The sequence below is a fragment of the Haemorhous mexicanus genome, chromosome 5 (assembly GCF_027477595.1).
Source record: "Haemorhous mexicanus isolate bHaeMex1 chromosome 5, bHaeMex1.pri, whole genome shotgun sequence".
NCBI lineage: Eukaryota > Metazoa > Chordata > Aves > Passeriformes > Fringillidae > Haemorhous > Haemorhous mexicanus.
This window is the reverse complement of record NC_082345.1, coordinates 65,234,898-65,248,489: the sequence shown is the minus strand read 5'-3', so window position 1 is coordinate 65,248,489 and position 13,592 is coordinate 65,234,898. Positions and strand designations below refer to the sequence as shown.

Here is a 13,592-nt window from a genome sequence, read left to right as displayed (position 1 = left end):
AAATGGGTCTCTGTGACCGGAGATGATATTTAGGCCTATAATCTTTAAGATATAGATAACTCCAGAAACCTTGAAGCTGGCTCCAAAGCTTTGCAAACTTTAAGGGTAAAGCTGAGGTAATGGGAAGCATCTTCCAAATCCCGAACTCTAATACTTCTTACACCTGTACTGTAAAAGGACTATAAGCAGTCACAAATATGGGTAATTAGTCAACAAAATCATTCTTTTACTTCCCATCCTTGCTAAGAAATCTTATTTTGTCTTGTTTGTTGCTACTTAATGCTCAAGGAGAACAAAATACTTAGTATTAAGAAAAAAAAAAAAAAAAAGAGTTCAAATCTCTTCTTGAAGAAGCATACAGTCCTGGTACACAAGTGTCCCAGCAAAACCAGTTTATTTTTGTCCTAATAGTCTAATTTCAAAATCTCAGTTATCCTTTCACTCAAATGTCATTAAGTTAAGCCACTAAAAAAACTGGACTTCTAAGAGTGAAAAGTTTTGAGTGAGAAAAACCTGAAGTTCTGATTTTTCCAACTACTCTATATACCTTACCAACTTCAATACTTTGTGGATACAGAATCTCTCAGGTAAAGCCAATCAAGTTCCACTTACAGAATAATTATGTAATTTACACAAAGCCTGAGGTAAGAGTAGGGCACTGAGCACACAAGGGGAATAAATAGGACAGCAGACCTAGGTAAAAGCTGGACAATTACTAAGATTCAGAATTGGAAGTTTTTATTAATACAGGTTCTCCTATACACGTCTTGGGAAAAAAACCTGCAAACTTTTAATAGCTAATTATCAAGTCAGTTAAGATCTTTATTTCAGTGTTTACATGGAAAAAAAAAAAACCCCAAACACCCTCACACTTAACAGAACATCTTAAATACCTATTTTCTACATCCAGTTTTGCTGTACCACAACATTTGCCAGATAGCATGTTACAGGAAACACTGCAGATATCCATCAACTAGACAGCAAAACTGACTTCAGAATTTTATGCCCTCTGAGCTAGACTCGTGGCTTGGTTTCAAATTATTTAGCCAGACTTTAGGATATGCTGGCTACTCACTTATTCCTTCTCAGAGGATCACAACAACAAAAGGGTAAAATATGGCAGCAAAAGAACAACCCACTTTGGCAATATAAGTATATAAATCACTACTAGCTAACTATAGCACAGAGCCCCAAGTTCAAGTTGTGCCAACACAACTATGCAGGGAGCTACACTGTAAAATCTAGTTCTGATGTGAGTTAAAAATAACTTCACAAAAGGAGGCTGGCTGAAATCCACAACAACTTTGGTATTATAATCCATAGGACAGAATAAATTATCATATATGACAATGCTGATACAATAAAGTGTGCTGCAGAAAAAAGTAAGAAGACACTAATTACATCATAGTTTATTACAAAATTTATGAATGGTCTTGAGGTACCACTGCTGCTGGGAATGGACAGCTTACCAAAAAGTACCTTACTAGAGCCTCCAATTAGAAACAACACAGCAGCAGCTTTCACTGTTTTTCAATGAAAAGTTGAAAAACACCATTTCTCAAGCACAAAATGTTTTCTAACTCTTAAAATATTAAAAAAATCCTTAATACCTGGTACAATACAACTAATTTTTATGTATACATCAATAGACTTTCTAATCAGGATTTTATAAAAGCAAAGTCACTGCTACTGGTATCTCACAAGAGAGGACATAAAGCACAGTTTCTCTTTAACCCTTCCTAAAACAACAGGTACTGAAGTAAATTTTGTCTTAAGAATGCTAAAGAACTAACATCATGATATAATCATAAGCAGTGACTCTATAAAGTAACTTCCAAGAATAGGAAATATAATAATGCAACAGAAAACCTGAAATCACTGAAGATCATTCGCACTGAAGTCTATATACTCATGAAAGACCAATATGATGTTGTGAACTTTTACACCAACATTCAAATAGATGGAGACAAGCATAAAACTCACACTGCAGTAGTACAAACACAACCATAACTAAATGGGTATGCTTACTGCACATCCCTGAGTCTCCTCTCACAAAAGCAAGAGAGATTATTACACTATGAGAATCTACTCACTCCACATAAGTAACATCCTGACTGGCAGCGTCCAACTGCACCATAATAAAATGCAAGAGAGCTCCTAGTTCAGAACTCCTGCTAAATCTATGGAGACAGGCAGGAATGGGGGGGCAGGGATGTTCACACTAACACAAACAAGACCAACAGCAACAAACCAAACCCAAACATTAAACACTCCTTTAAGGTATGAGAAATCAGCTTTTAAGTAAGAGGTGAACTTCATAAGCATCTCTAGATAGTTGTCTCTGAAGGCATGACAGGAAATAGTTTGGCAGAAATGTTTTAGACTAGGCTGACATCATTTATGAAGATAAGGTCAACTATTCTGAAATGTGCTATACTTGTTTGTGAGAAAAAGGCATTTTGAGAGCTGCCTTAAATTCAGACTTCTAAAGTCTTTCTTTTCTGCAAGTGGGGAGAAAAAGCATATTCTGGAGGAAAGGCAAGAGAAGTAATGGTACAAGCAGCATAAATGTATTTTTTCAGTCCAATGTGCAACGGGGTCTGGAAGAAGCCAGGTACTGCCAAGCACTGTGAGGATGATGCTGCTGAAAAGATGAGTATGCAGCAGGAGTCAGTTTGGCTGAGCAGACAGATGCAGGTCTAGAACAAAAGAAAAGCAGACAGAAAAAGATGCCTGAGACGTGAAGAACTAGAAAAACAATTAAATAGAATTGTTCTAGTTACCATCTTAAGGAATAGAAAACTGCAATGGAAAAGATTAAATGTAGCACTGCCTGCTAAATGTCACTTATCTTTAAGAACATGACAGGCACACATTCCAGTATGAATCACAAGGATCTATTCAGGAACAGAAAAGTGGCTCTGCTAGTCATGAGGACAAAGGTATCCACTGAACTCACACCTACAACTGTGATTATCCAGAAAGGAGACACACAATGACAGCTGTCAAACACACGGCCTGTGACTTCCTGGATCCCAGAACCCGCTCCTAAAGAATGCTTAGGACACATCTATTGCCCTTTTCATCCAAGATACAAAGAACCTTAACACCAAATTTGCTATGCTAGGTGAAGGATATGATAATTCAAAAGACAAAGTGCTAATCCTATAAACTCATGGTGCCAGTTTGAATGTATTCATAAAACCTGATGAGTTTAACCTCATACCAGAAGGCATTCTATTAAATGAGGTACTGCCTGTTCTCCTGCAGTTGGCATAAATTCAGTCTTATGTGCTCTAGCTAATTCAACAGAAATGTGCTTGGGGATGCACACCTGACTGGGATCACATGTCTATTAATACAGCCCACAGACTGGTCACTCAGAATCATCACCTCCCAACATAAGAACTACATTCCTTCTGCAAGCATCACTAGAATTTTTATTTGTTGAATATTCAAAGTTAAGATGAGGAAACATGGAAGAAGAAAACCTAACTTGGATCTACTACTTTCTCTGCCTGGAAGCCAGCCAAAATATAAAGTACTTTTCAAAAATCTTACACTAAGTATATGAGTTTATCTGTTAAAAGAAAAATAGAAAAATACAAGATAAGAAAATATTACTTAAATTAGGACACAAAATTAGGAACTTGTCACAAAAACTGCTTAAAAAAAAGTACATAAAAGTATTTACTTTTTTAAGTTGAACCTTTATGTTTTGGCCAATACACTATATTGCACTTATATTTTTGTTCAGTTCTCATGAAACTTAAGTTACACACTGATTGAAAATAGTATTAAAGTAAATAAGCTTGTTTATGTAATGGTTTTAGAAGATAAAATCATCAAATCCAATGTATAAACAAGCATTTTACATCTGGCTTACCAACTACAAGATCAAGTTCAGCTTACTTCTAAGAATGATGGGTTGCAGAAATTTCCCAGGAAAGGCTCTCCTGCTGTTGGGATAGCACACTGAAGTGCATAGAATTACAAGGCTGAAATAGTTACACATGGATAATGCTTAAAATCCAGTATTTTTATTCCTAACACCTGCACTGAAAATTTTACAAAGTGATGAACCAATTCACAGATAGGACAAAAGAACTTAGACAATCCAGTTCAATAGTATTTTGTGCACATTAAATATATCTGCTTATTCCTGGAGACAGGAAAACAAAATATATATCTAACATGCATCAGTGATATTGTTCACAGTGATGGTTCAGGTACAGCAAAGTCACAACTCTCTCAATTAAATCCCTGCAACTTCTTGTTTTAGAAAAAAAATAGAAAAGCATATGATGGAATAAATTAAATTTCCAGCCTAGAAATCTATTGATTTTATATAAACATCTTCCCTCAATTGAGCATTCTAGCTCAAACTTCAGTAGGATTCCCTAATCACCATGCAAAAAATAAAATTTTTATATATGCTGGAATAAATTTAACTTAATGGGTCAATTATAATAATAATAGGTGTACAGCTACATGACCTTTTTCTACATAAACAAGGTGTTTCAGATGCCACTTGCACATTGCATTTTCCTGGCAGCAGACCACAATTTTTACTTTTCCTTTTACTTCAGTATCTTTTTAGCAGAACAAACCCATAAATAGATGTAGGAGTACAACCAAGTGGATGATAAACTATGACATGTGGGCTGAACAAGCAATTGGGAAAGTGAGTGGTGAGAAGAAAGTGACTCTAGTGGAAATAACTTTAAATACCTTTGCCACCAGATAAAGCATTCAGATCACATTCAAGACACCTGACAGACTTGCAAGGAAGAAGAAGGGAAAAAACTTTCATTCCAAAACATGTGAAATACGTATGTGCATCCAGGGGTGTATGCACAAAAGCTCATCCAGAGTTCACTAAACATTTAGGTAATCATTGTTTAAACAATCAACCCAGCACTGGTCCCAGGAGAAGCCAGGCTGCCAGCCTTCACACCTCTTTTTAGCAGGGGAGAGGGAAATGCTAACCCAAGAGAGCTGCTGCTCAGAACACCCTGAGAACCCACATGTATTTGACCATTTGTTCCATGAGAGCATAAAGGCTTTTCAGCCTTAGAAACAGAGAATTTATAAAGTTTAAGCTCTAACATAGGACTTAGCATGTAAGAGCATTAAAATAGTGACAAAATCCATTCTTAAGTTTAAAGCATCTTTATAAAGATGACATCTGTACCCAAGAATTATGATGAAAAATAGGAAAACAAGTACCAAACTACAGGCACTAAAATTTCCATACAGAACAGCAAAAAACTGAAAATTAATTTCAAATGCCAGGTGACACTAAGTGTTATCTTGCCACTTTTTAAAAAGCCAGTAACATCTGCACTATTGCTATTATCACATACAGGAAAACCTTTCCATACAACAAGCTGAGGAGTCCAAAGGTGTTCAGGACTAGGCACCAGCCCTAAACCTAAGAGATTTAGGTTTCCACCAATTGCCTTCCACTTCCATTTCCTGGAGAACAATTCCAGCTTTTGTTTCTGGCTTATTTCACAAGTAAAATTTTAAATCTAGAAAATCATTTTAGGATCTTTGTTTTTCCCATTCTAGGTTTCTTTCATTTCTTCATCTACAATAAAATTTGCTCAGTCTTTTGTCCCCTTCTGGAGCCATCTTAGAATTTAGCAACAGAAAGTTATTTAAGCAGTCTACTATGTTTGTAGTGAACAGAGCACTACAGCAGAGCAAAATCAATGTCGAGGGGAGTGAGATATTGTGCATCATTTAAAACGTGTGCCTGAAACGACACCTCTGAGAGGAAAGCTGCAACTCAACAACTATTTTAACTCGCTATCAGACCCAGTATGGTTTAGCTACAGAGAATATACTGCAAAACTTACCACAACATTAATTCAATGAAAATGTTGCAGCATTCAACCGTCCCCAGCCTACAGTAGTTTTAGTATTGAACAAAGGTACTCTAATTAAAATTCTCACTTCCTTTTTTCCTGTAATTTTAAAAATAATCCTATCTTTACACACAAAGATATCTTAAAACACACAAAAAGGCAAGCATCAAGTATTTGCGAGCAAAACTGAAGAACACAGGATGGCATGCAATAAGTAATTATATTACACATGTAGTAGCTCCATCAAGATGGTACTTCCCGTTGTAAGATCCCAGAAACACAAGCAGGTTCCACAAAATTAAAAAAACAAAGAAAAAACAAAAAAAAAACTACTCAAAAATTAAATGGTGCTTTGCCTTTTGTTCTTTTGACACTTTTCTATACTTTACTCACGCAGCAACAGTTTAAGAGTTCTTCGGGTATACAAGAAACATTAAGAGTACATATCCCCCCAATGTAACGTTTCCTTCCTTTCAAAAGAGGAAAATAGAATCCAGGTCAAAAGTTTCAGGCGCTATCCCTTTCCTATGGAAGTCAGGGCCCGGACAGCCCACGCCGGGCCGCTTTCCTAGGGCGCTGCCTCTAATCCTTCAAGCAGCCGAGGCGCCCACCTGCTCCAAGAGGCTGCAGTGCCTCCCGCGAACCCAGAACTTCTGAGGGGCGCCGAGCACGTACCCCGGGGTCCGAGGGCAGCACCGCCCCCCGCCCAGCCCGGGGGGTTCCTATAAAACTATACCCGTCGGTAGGCGAGGGAGCTTCGGGGAGCGACTGCCTCAAGAGGAGCTTCCCCTCACGGCATCCCTTACCTAAGAGGAGCAGCTTGACTTCCCTGGCCGCCTTCTCGCCGTCCTCCCGCAGGTTCCTGTCGATCATCTTGCTCCTCTCCACCGCCGCCTTGTCCTCGGCGCTCAGCGTGCAGCCCATCTTGGGAAGGGGCTGTTTGGCTCCGCTGCGAGAAGTGAAGCAGGGAGCGGCGGAGTTCGGCGGCGGGGAGGCGCTGAGGAGGGAGGGGGAGCGAGTGCTCCCCGCTCGCTCTCTCCTTACCCCGCTCCCTCACCTGGGGCGCAGCGGCGTCGCGGGTACCGCGCGCCGGGCTCGGCTCACGGCCAAGAGGGGAGGCAACGAGCGGGAGGGGCGTGGGGAGGCTCGGCCGGGGGAGCGCGGAGCGGGGACAGCGGGGCTGCGGACGGGCGGACCGAGGCCTCGCACCGGGGCCGCCGCTCCCGCCGCCGGCCCTGAGGCTGCTGCGCGCGCGGCACCGCCCCCGCTCCCGCCCCGCCGGAGGCGCGCGACCGCGCGCGCACCGCCCACGCCGGGAGGGGAGAGAGGAGGGGCGCGCGTGCACGGCGGGAAGAGCGGCGGGCGCGGCCGCGCGTGCGCACGGCGGCGGCCAGGCGTTTTGGGGTGGGGGGCGGGACGGGGGCAGCGCCGCGGGAGCGGAACGGAGCTGGAAGCGGGGACACAGCGGGAGCGGAACGCGAACGGAGCTGGAAGTGAGGGGCACAGCGGGAGCGGAATGTGAACGGAGCTGGAAGCGGGGACACAGCGGGAGCGGATCGCGAACGGGACTGGAAGCAGCACGGCCCGCGACGCCCCCGCGCGCGAGCCCCAGGCACTTGCCGGGGAGGGGCTCGAATTTAAACTGCTCGCGCGCGGGAGGTTCCATTCCTCGGCGGGGAGGGGGAGCCCCGGGCTGGGCTGTGCCAATGGGGTGCCCCGGGGGATGTTGGAGTGGAGCTCCTCATCCCCTCCCGCCCTGTCCCCCGGTCCCGCTCTTTTTGCTGCCGGGATCCAGGCAAGCACCTCGGGATGCAGCCCCGCCGGCGCTGGGTGCTCGCAGTCGGCCCTCGGGAGGGGCAGTAGCAGAGCTGGCTCTTATGTGGGCTGATCGGTCAGCACTTTACCTCACGAACCCAAAGCCAAGCGAACAGTCCCCACCTCACGGCCCAAAGCTTCTCATCCCGCTTTCTTTTCTGATGGACCTTCCTTCATCCATGTATATAAGTATTTAAATAGGGGAGGGCGTGCCAGGAGGATGGAGCAGGGCTCTTTCCCGATGGTACCAAGCGGTAGGACGAGAGGTAACTGGGGGATTGGTGCACACATAGTTCTACCTGAACATGAGAGAGCTTCACTGTGCAGTGACCGAGCCCTGGAACAGGTTGCCCAGAGAGGCTGTGGAGCCTTCCCCACTGGAGATGCTCCAGAGCCATTTGGATGCAATCCCGGGCCATGTGCTCTGGGATGACCCTGCTGGAGCGGGGAGGTTGGAGGAGATGCCCCGCTGTGGTCCCCTCCAACCTGACCCACTCCGTGATTCTCTGCCCTATCTCAGAGCCCTGGCATGCGGCTTCTGCACATCTGTGACCTGTCAGAGGTTGTTTTATGACTTGTTTTGCTGTTTATTATAAAAGCCCTGAGGAAACTATGCAATGTTTACAAGTCTTTCGCCAGCACGCACATGTTGGGCTTGGATTGCAAAAGAAAGATCCCGTTACCCGATAATAGGATCACAGAACAAATGGGGTTGAAGGGACCTCGGGATAATCCAGCTGAGCTGCGGTGTGGCTGGGACCCACAACCCCATCTGGTGAGCACTGATAGGGTGAAGCACTGATTTCACTGAAATTCATAGATAAAACTGTTCACAACTGATAAAATTTTGTGAATCTCAGGAAAAATTTCAGTCAAAACAAGGTGCAAAAGCCTACAAGGCAAATCTGTTAAATTAAGATTCATCATTCCAGTGAGTCCTTAGAATTTTTTGTTTCTATAAAATGTCAAGAATTTCTGCCCCCAGAATGAGCTCAAAAAGAGCAGCACTTTACAGCCCAGAAGGTGTTTTAGCATTAGAGAGCAAAGACTTTAAGTCAGACTTAACTATTACTATACTTAGCAAATTAAAAAGCTTTTTTCTTGTAATACTTAATGAAAAAATGTATCAAATGTTCTATTTTTATTGAATGTATTGGTTTTTCTTCTTTGCAGGGGTCTTTGGATGCTGACAATGAATAAACCATAAGTAATGGTGCAAAAAATGAAGTAGATAACACTCTAACTATAACTTAAGTATTTTTCACATCTTCTGATTGGTAGGCATGCTCTCAGCCCTAGCAAAGGATGGCATAGAATTCTTTCTTAAAGAAACCCCGATGTACATCAGTTCCCAAGACTTTATAAGACCTCTGAGACATTTTATTTGCCCATCTTCATTGTCCTACTGCTATGGAGACTGCTAGGGCACCTGAGAGGTGTTTGTTGCTTCTCTGCCTTCCTGAATTGTTCAGGTGCTTACTCCATTTTGTGTTCTCTTGGGCAGACTTCCACCCTGGTACTGTGTGGGATAAAAACTTTTACAAAACAGCTCATCTCACATATGGAAGCCTAGTCTTGTTTTAGGGCTCCTGGCCTCTCCCGTGGTAAAGGGAGCAATGTCAACTGCTGCTCAGGAAAGAACAGCGTTAGTGGAGATGAAAATTAATAAGCTTAGGGATATTTTTCTGATTTGGAAATCAAGGATAAAGAATGATTTCTGAGATAAACATCACGTGGTTAGGGTATTTGTAAGTGAAAGTACAGATTAAGGGATAAGAAAGTAGTAAACAGAGATTATGGTAGGTGGAAATAATGTGATAATAAGAGTGGCAGATGTTACAGAAATGAAGATACTACAAGTAGGACACCTCAAATTTGCCTGGATTTTGTTTCATTTAATCATGTGCATAGAGCACACATTTCTACACTTTTCACCAGGAGTATTTGTTAGGGTGTTCTCTCTGTCCTTTTCCCTCTTTAACACTGTCACTACATTCATTGGCAAAAAACATGAAACAGACCCAAGTTCCTTTTCTTCTTATCACCCTGTATCTGGAAAACAGAACTGGGTAGTATGTCCTCTTTTGCATATATAGCTTAGTCTTAAAGATTGACTTCTTAGTTCTATTTAACCCAAGCCCTCTTTATTTCATAATTAGGACTTTTCCACTTTTCCTATTACAACCCTGTGGATAAATTGTACCTCGTTGTACATGGACAATATTACAAAAAACTAGGGCAACTCCTGGGCACTCTAACATGCATTCCTTTAAAATTTGAAGCCAATTGGTATCAATTTTTAATTTTTCAGAAGTGGAAGTACTACACGGCGCAGGTTCACCAATATTATTTCCTTGTGAAGTCTTCTTTGAAACTATAGATCTTTTCAACAGTGTTCAGCAATGTCAGTTATTTAGTTCTACTTATGCAATAATGGTTCAGGGGATAAATTATTGTATTCTAGTTACTTCACACACATAGCAGCTCTCAGGATCATGGAATAGCAGAAACTCTTTTTAGAGTGCCCAAGAGGGCTGAGAAATGATGTGCTAACTGTTGTGGCCCGGAAACTCCTAATATTCAGAGCAAAGGTTGTCAGTGCAGTGCTTTATAACAAATAATGGCTTATATGGTGCTGTGCAGCAGTGTAGGCCTGAATCACTACCTGGAGCTACCATAGATCTGAACCTGATGTCTGAAAGTATTTTCTTCTAAGATAAAATAATTTGGATAATGAAAGAAACTATAGTTAAGTAGATAAATGTAGTCTTATTTGGACAGTGCACCAATGATCCCTATGTGTTATTCCCAAAACACAGGGAATGTGTAAGCTCTGACTCATGGATTAGCATTGCCTCGCAGCAGTATGGTTGAGTGAGACAGTGTATTTCATCCCTGCAGTTAGAGCTGTACAGCTTTTACCTTCTTCTGACAAGTTGGGAGATTGCTCAGGAGCTGTGTGTTTCATGGCCTCATTCCTGAGAGGTGATTATTTCAAGAGATTTTGTTGTTTTGCTTGGTTTAGCAACAAATAGCTGTTGTTTGATATGACCTCCTTTTGAGTCTGCATCACCAGCTCATTTTTCTGTAAGATTATCTTTAGCTGCTTGCTGCATGGGCTTAATAGATAAATTTCTTGTGTTTGGTGTGGAATGCACAGTGTTTTATGGGGATAATGATCAGCCTTCACCCTCTATTTTGCTGTTTTTCAGATTTTAATTTAAATTATCTGATTTAATCATCGTTTGCTCTTGTCTTTAACCAGACACAGTACACAAAAACATATATGAGAAATTGAATACAGTTGTTACAAAAGAAATAGAGAAAAGTGGGCAAGAATTTAAATTTGTGCCTTTGCAAAAGTAAATAGAGCAAGGTAAAATACTTTCTGAATAAAGCATTTAACTATATGCATAATTAAATCTCAATACCTGAACTACAATATTTTTTACTTAAGTTATTTAATTTCCTTTTGTGCTAAGAAAATAAAATGTTCCCAAAGTATGATTCAAGGTATCTTCTTCCATACTGCTTATTCCAACCCTTCTGCCATGGGCAGGGACACCTTCCACTAGACCAGGCTGCTCCAAGCCCCATCCAGCCTGACCTTGAACACTTCCCAGGGATGGGGCATCCACCGCTTCCCTGGGCATGTTGTTCCAGTGCTTCACCACCCTCAGAGTAAAGAATTTCTTCCTTCCTAACATCTAATCTAAACCTACTGTCTGTCAGTTGCAATCCATTCACCCTTGTCCTGTCACTGCATGCTATTGAGGAAAGTCCTTCTCTGTCTTCCTTGTAGGCTCCCTTCAGATACTGAAAGTCCACAATGAGCTTACCCCAAAGCCTTCTCTTTGCAAGGCTGAATAAACCCAGTTCTCAACCTTTCCTCGTAGGAGCAGTGCTCCATCTATCCAATCAACTTAGTATCCCTGCTCTGAAATTGATCCAACAGGTCCATTGGTCTTCCTGTGCAGGGGACCCCAGACCTGGATGTGGTGCTCACCCTGGGGCAGAATCCCCTCCTGACCTGCTGCTCACAGTGCTCCAGATGCTGCCCAGGACACAGCTGGCTTTCTGAATCTGAAACAACAGCTGTATCACACCATTTGAAATTTAAACAGATGAAAAATAATTAAACAGAGCAAATACAAACCCTCCATGTGAGTTAAATGTCAAAGGCCTCTCTGCCCCATTGCTGAGTCTTCTGGCAAAGTGCTTGAGTCCACCTTCAAGAACCTCTGGATTACACTGTATGCATACACAACGCTGATTCTTCTCTCACGTTACTGTGATTAATTAATGGATAGTGGATACTTTAGATATTAATTAGCTAGGATAATGTCCCTGTTCAGCAATGTCACTAATGACAGGGCAGAGCTCATGCAACACCTCTGTGAAGGGCCTTTCTGACTAAGAGATTTTATATGCTTTATTCAAAATGATATTTTTCTTGGAGCCACAAAACAAGTTTGGCTTTAAAGTTTCCCAACCCTGTAGATGAGCAATACTGAATTGATTAAGCTGTAGCTCAGTAGCATGCTAACACCTATAGTGCTGGTTAATATGGATGCAAATAATTATTGTCAGCACCTTGGAAGATTCCAAGGTGTATACTGTGTGCAGGAGGTGCTGCTGGCAGGGAGAGGAGATGTGTGCTGTGTTTGCCAGAGAGTGCTGTGCACATCCTAGTGCTCACTGTTGCCTTGAGCTTAACAGTGAGAATTCTGTTAATTTTAATGAAGGCAGTGTGATTACAGTGATGTGGGAAGAAAATCAGCTTTGTGTATGCACACTGTGTAATCCAGAGGTCCTTGGAGGTGAACTGCATGTATTTTGCTAGGAGAAGGCTGAGCAATGGGGAAGAGGGGAATTTGACACTTCATTCATTTTATGTGAATCTTTCCAAGAGACCAGGTTCCTAATGAATTATGCAAATATCTAAGTAGATTATTTCAATGTAGATAGGTCCTCTCCTAGAGTATGGTAGAACCAGGAGTAAATGCTCAGCAAAAGAAGATTTCTTTTTGTGCAGCCAGCATATTTTTGTAATATTACCATGTTAGATTTAATTCTGAGTAGTTATAGCAGAAGAAACTACATAACATACTGTCTGTTCTACCCCTGACCTGCAAATGTACTAATCATGGTACAGACTTCACAGTATAAATAAACAAAGGAAAAACTCATTGGAAAATTGAGCACTTTATTAATGAAGATTGTATTAATCTATAAGAGAAAGAGACACACACACACACTGATAGACATTTGTTTCCATAGTGCTAAGAGTCCAGCAAAAAATCCAGAATTAAAATTTCAGGACATAATGTCTTTAGTATATCCATAGCAGAAATGGATTATACATAAATTAAACCACAAAAAATCAGGTAAACCTGTAATATTATGAAATATATGGCTATTTGGGGTGTGATCTGGGTGGTTAGGTTATGTTTTGTTCTTTTGTATGTGTTAGCAAATTGCAATTATTTCCCAGTTAGTGTGAAACAGTAAATATAGTATTTGTAAATGTATCGCATGTTTATAAAAATTAGATACATAAATAGGTACATTCATGTGCAATTGTCGCACCAGAAATAATTAACATTATAAAGTGGGAATCATTTAACTCCTGAAAAATCTTTTTTATAGTGCCTGTATCAATTTTAAATTGGGAAGTAAACATTAGCATATATAAGCAAAACTATCAACCAGTATAATATTTCATGTTACAATGCTAGCTCTTCACAAATTGGTGTCTTTTTAAATGACTTTACAATAAGGTGTATTTATTCAAATTCATAAAAGTACAGTAAATGAAACAACTGCATAAGATGTTACACTAAATCAGATATTCAGGAAAATTGCTGCAGGAATAGTCAATTTTTATCTCACATAAGAACAACA

The 13,592-nt window shown here is 41.2% G+C and overlaps 1 protein-coding gene across 1 annotated transcript in view; it reads right to left on the bottom strand.

The window, feature by feature from the left end:
* GNAI1 (G protein subunit alpha i1) overlaps positions 1–6,941 on the bottom strand; it is a 31,787-nt gene extending 24,846 nt beyond the window's left edge. The window contains exon 1 of the mRNA XM_059847432.1: positions 6,680–6,941. Within this exon, the coding sequence (XP_059703415.1) occupies positions 6,680–6,797 (118 nt within the window). The 5' untranslated portion in view covers positions 6,798–6,941. The remainder of the gene's footprint in view (positions 1–6,679) is intronic.
* Between the last annotated feature and the right edge of the window lie 6,651 nt (positions 6,942–13,592).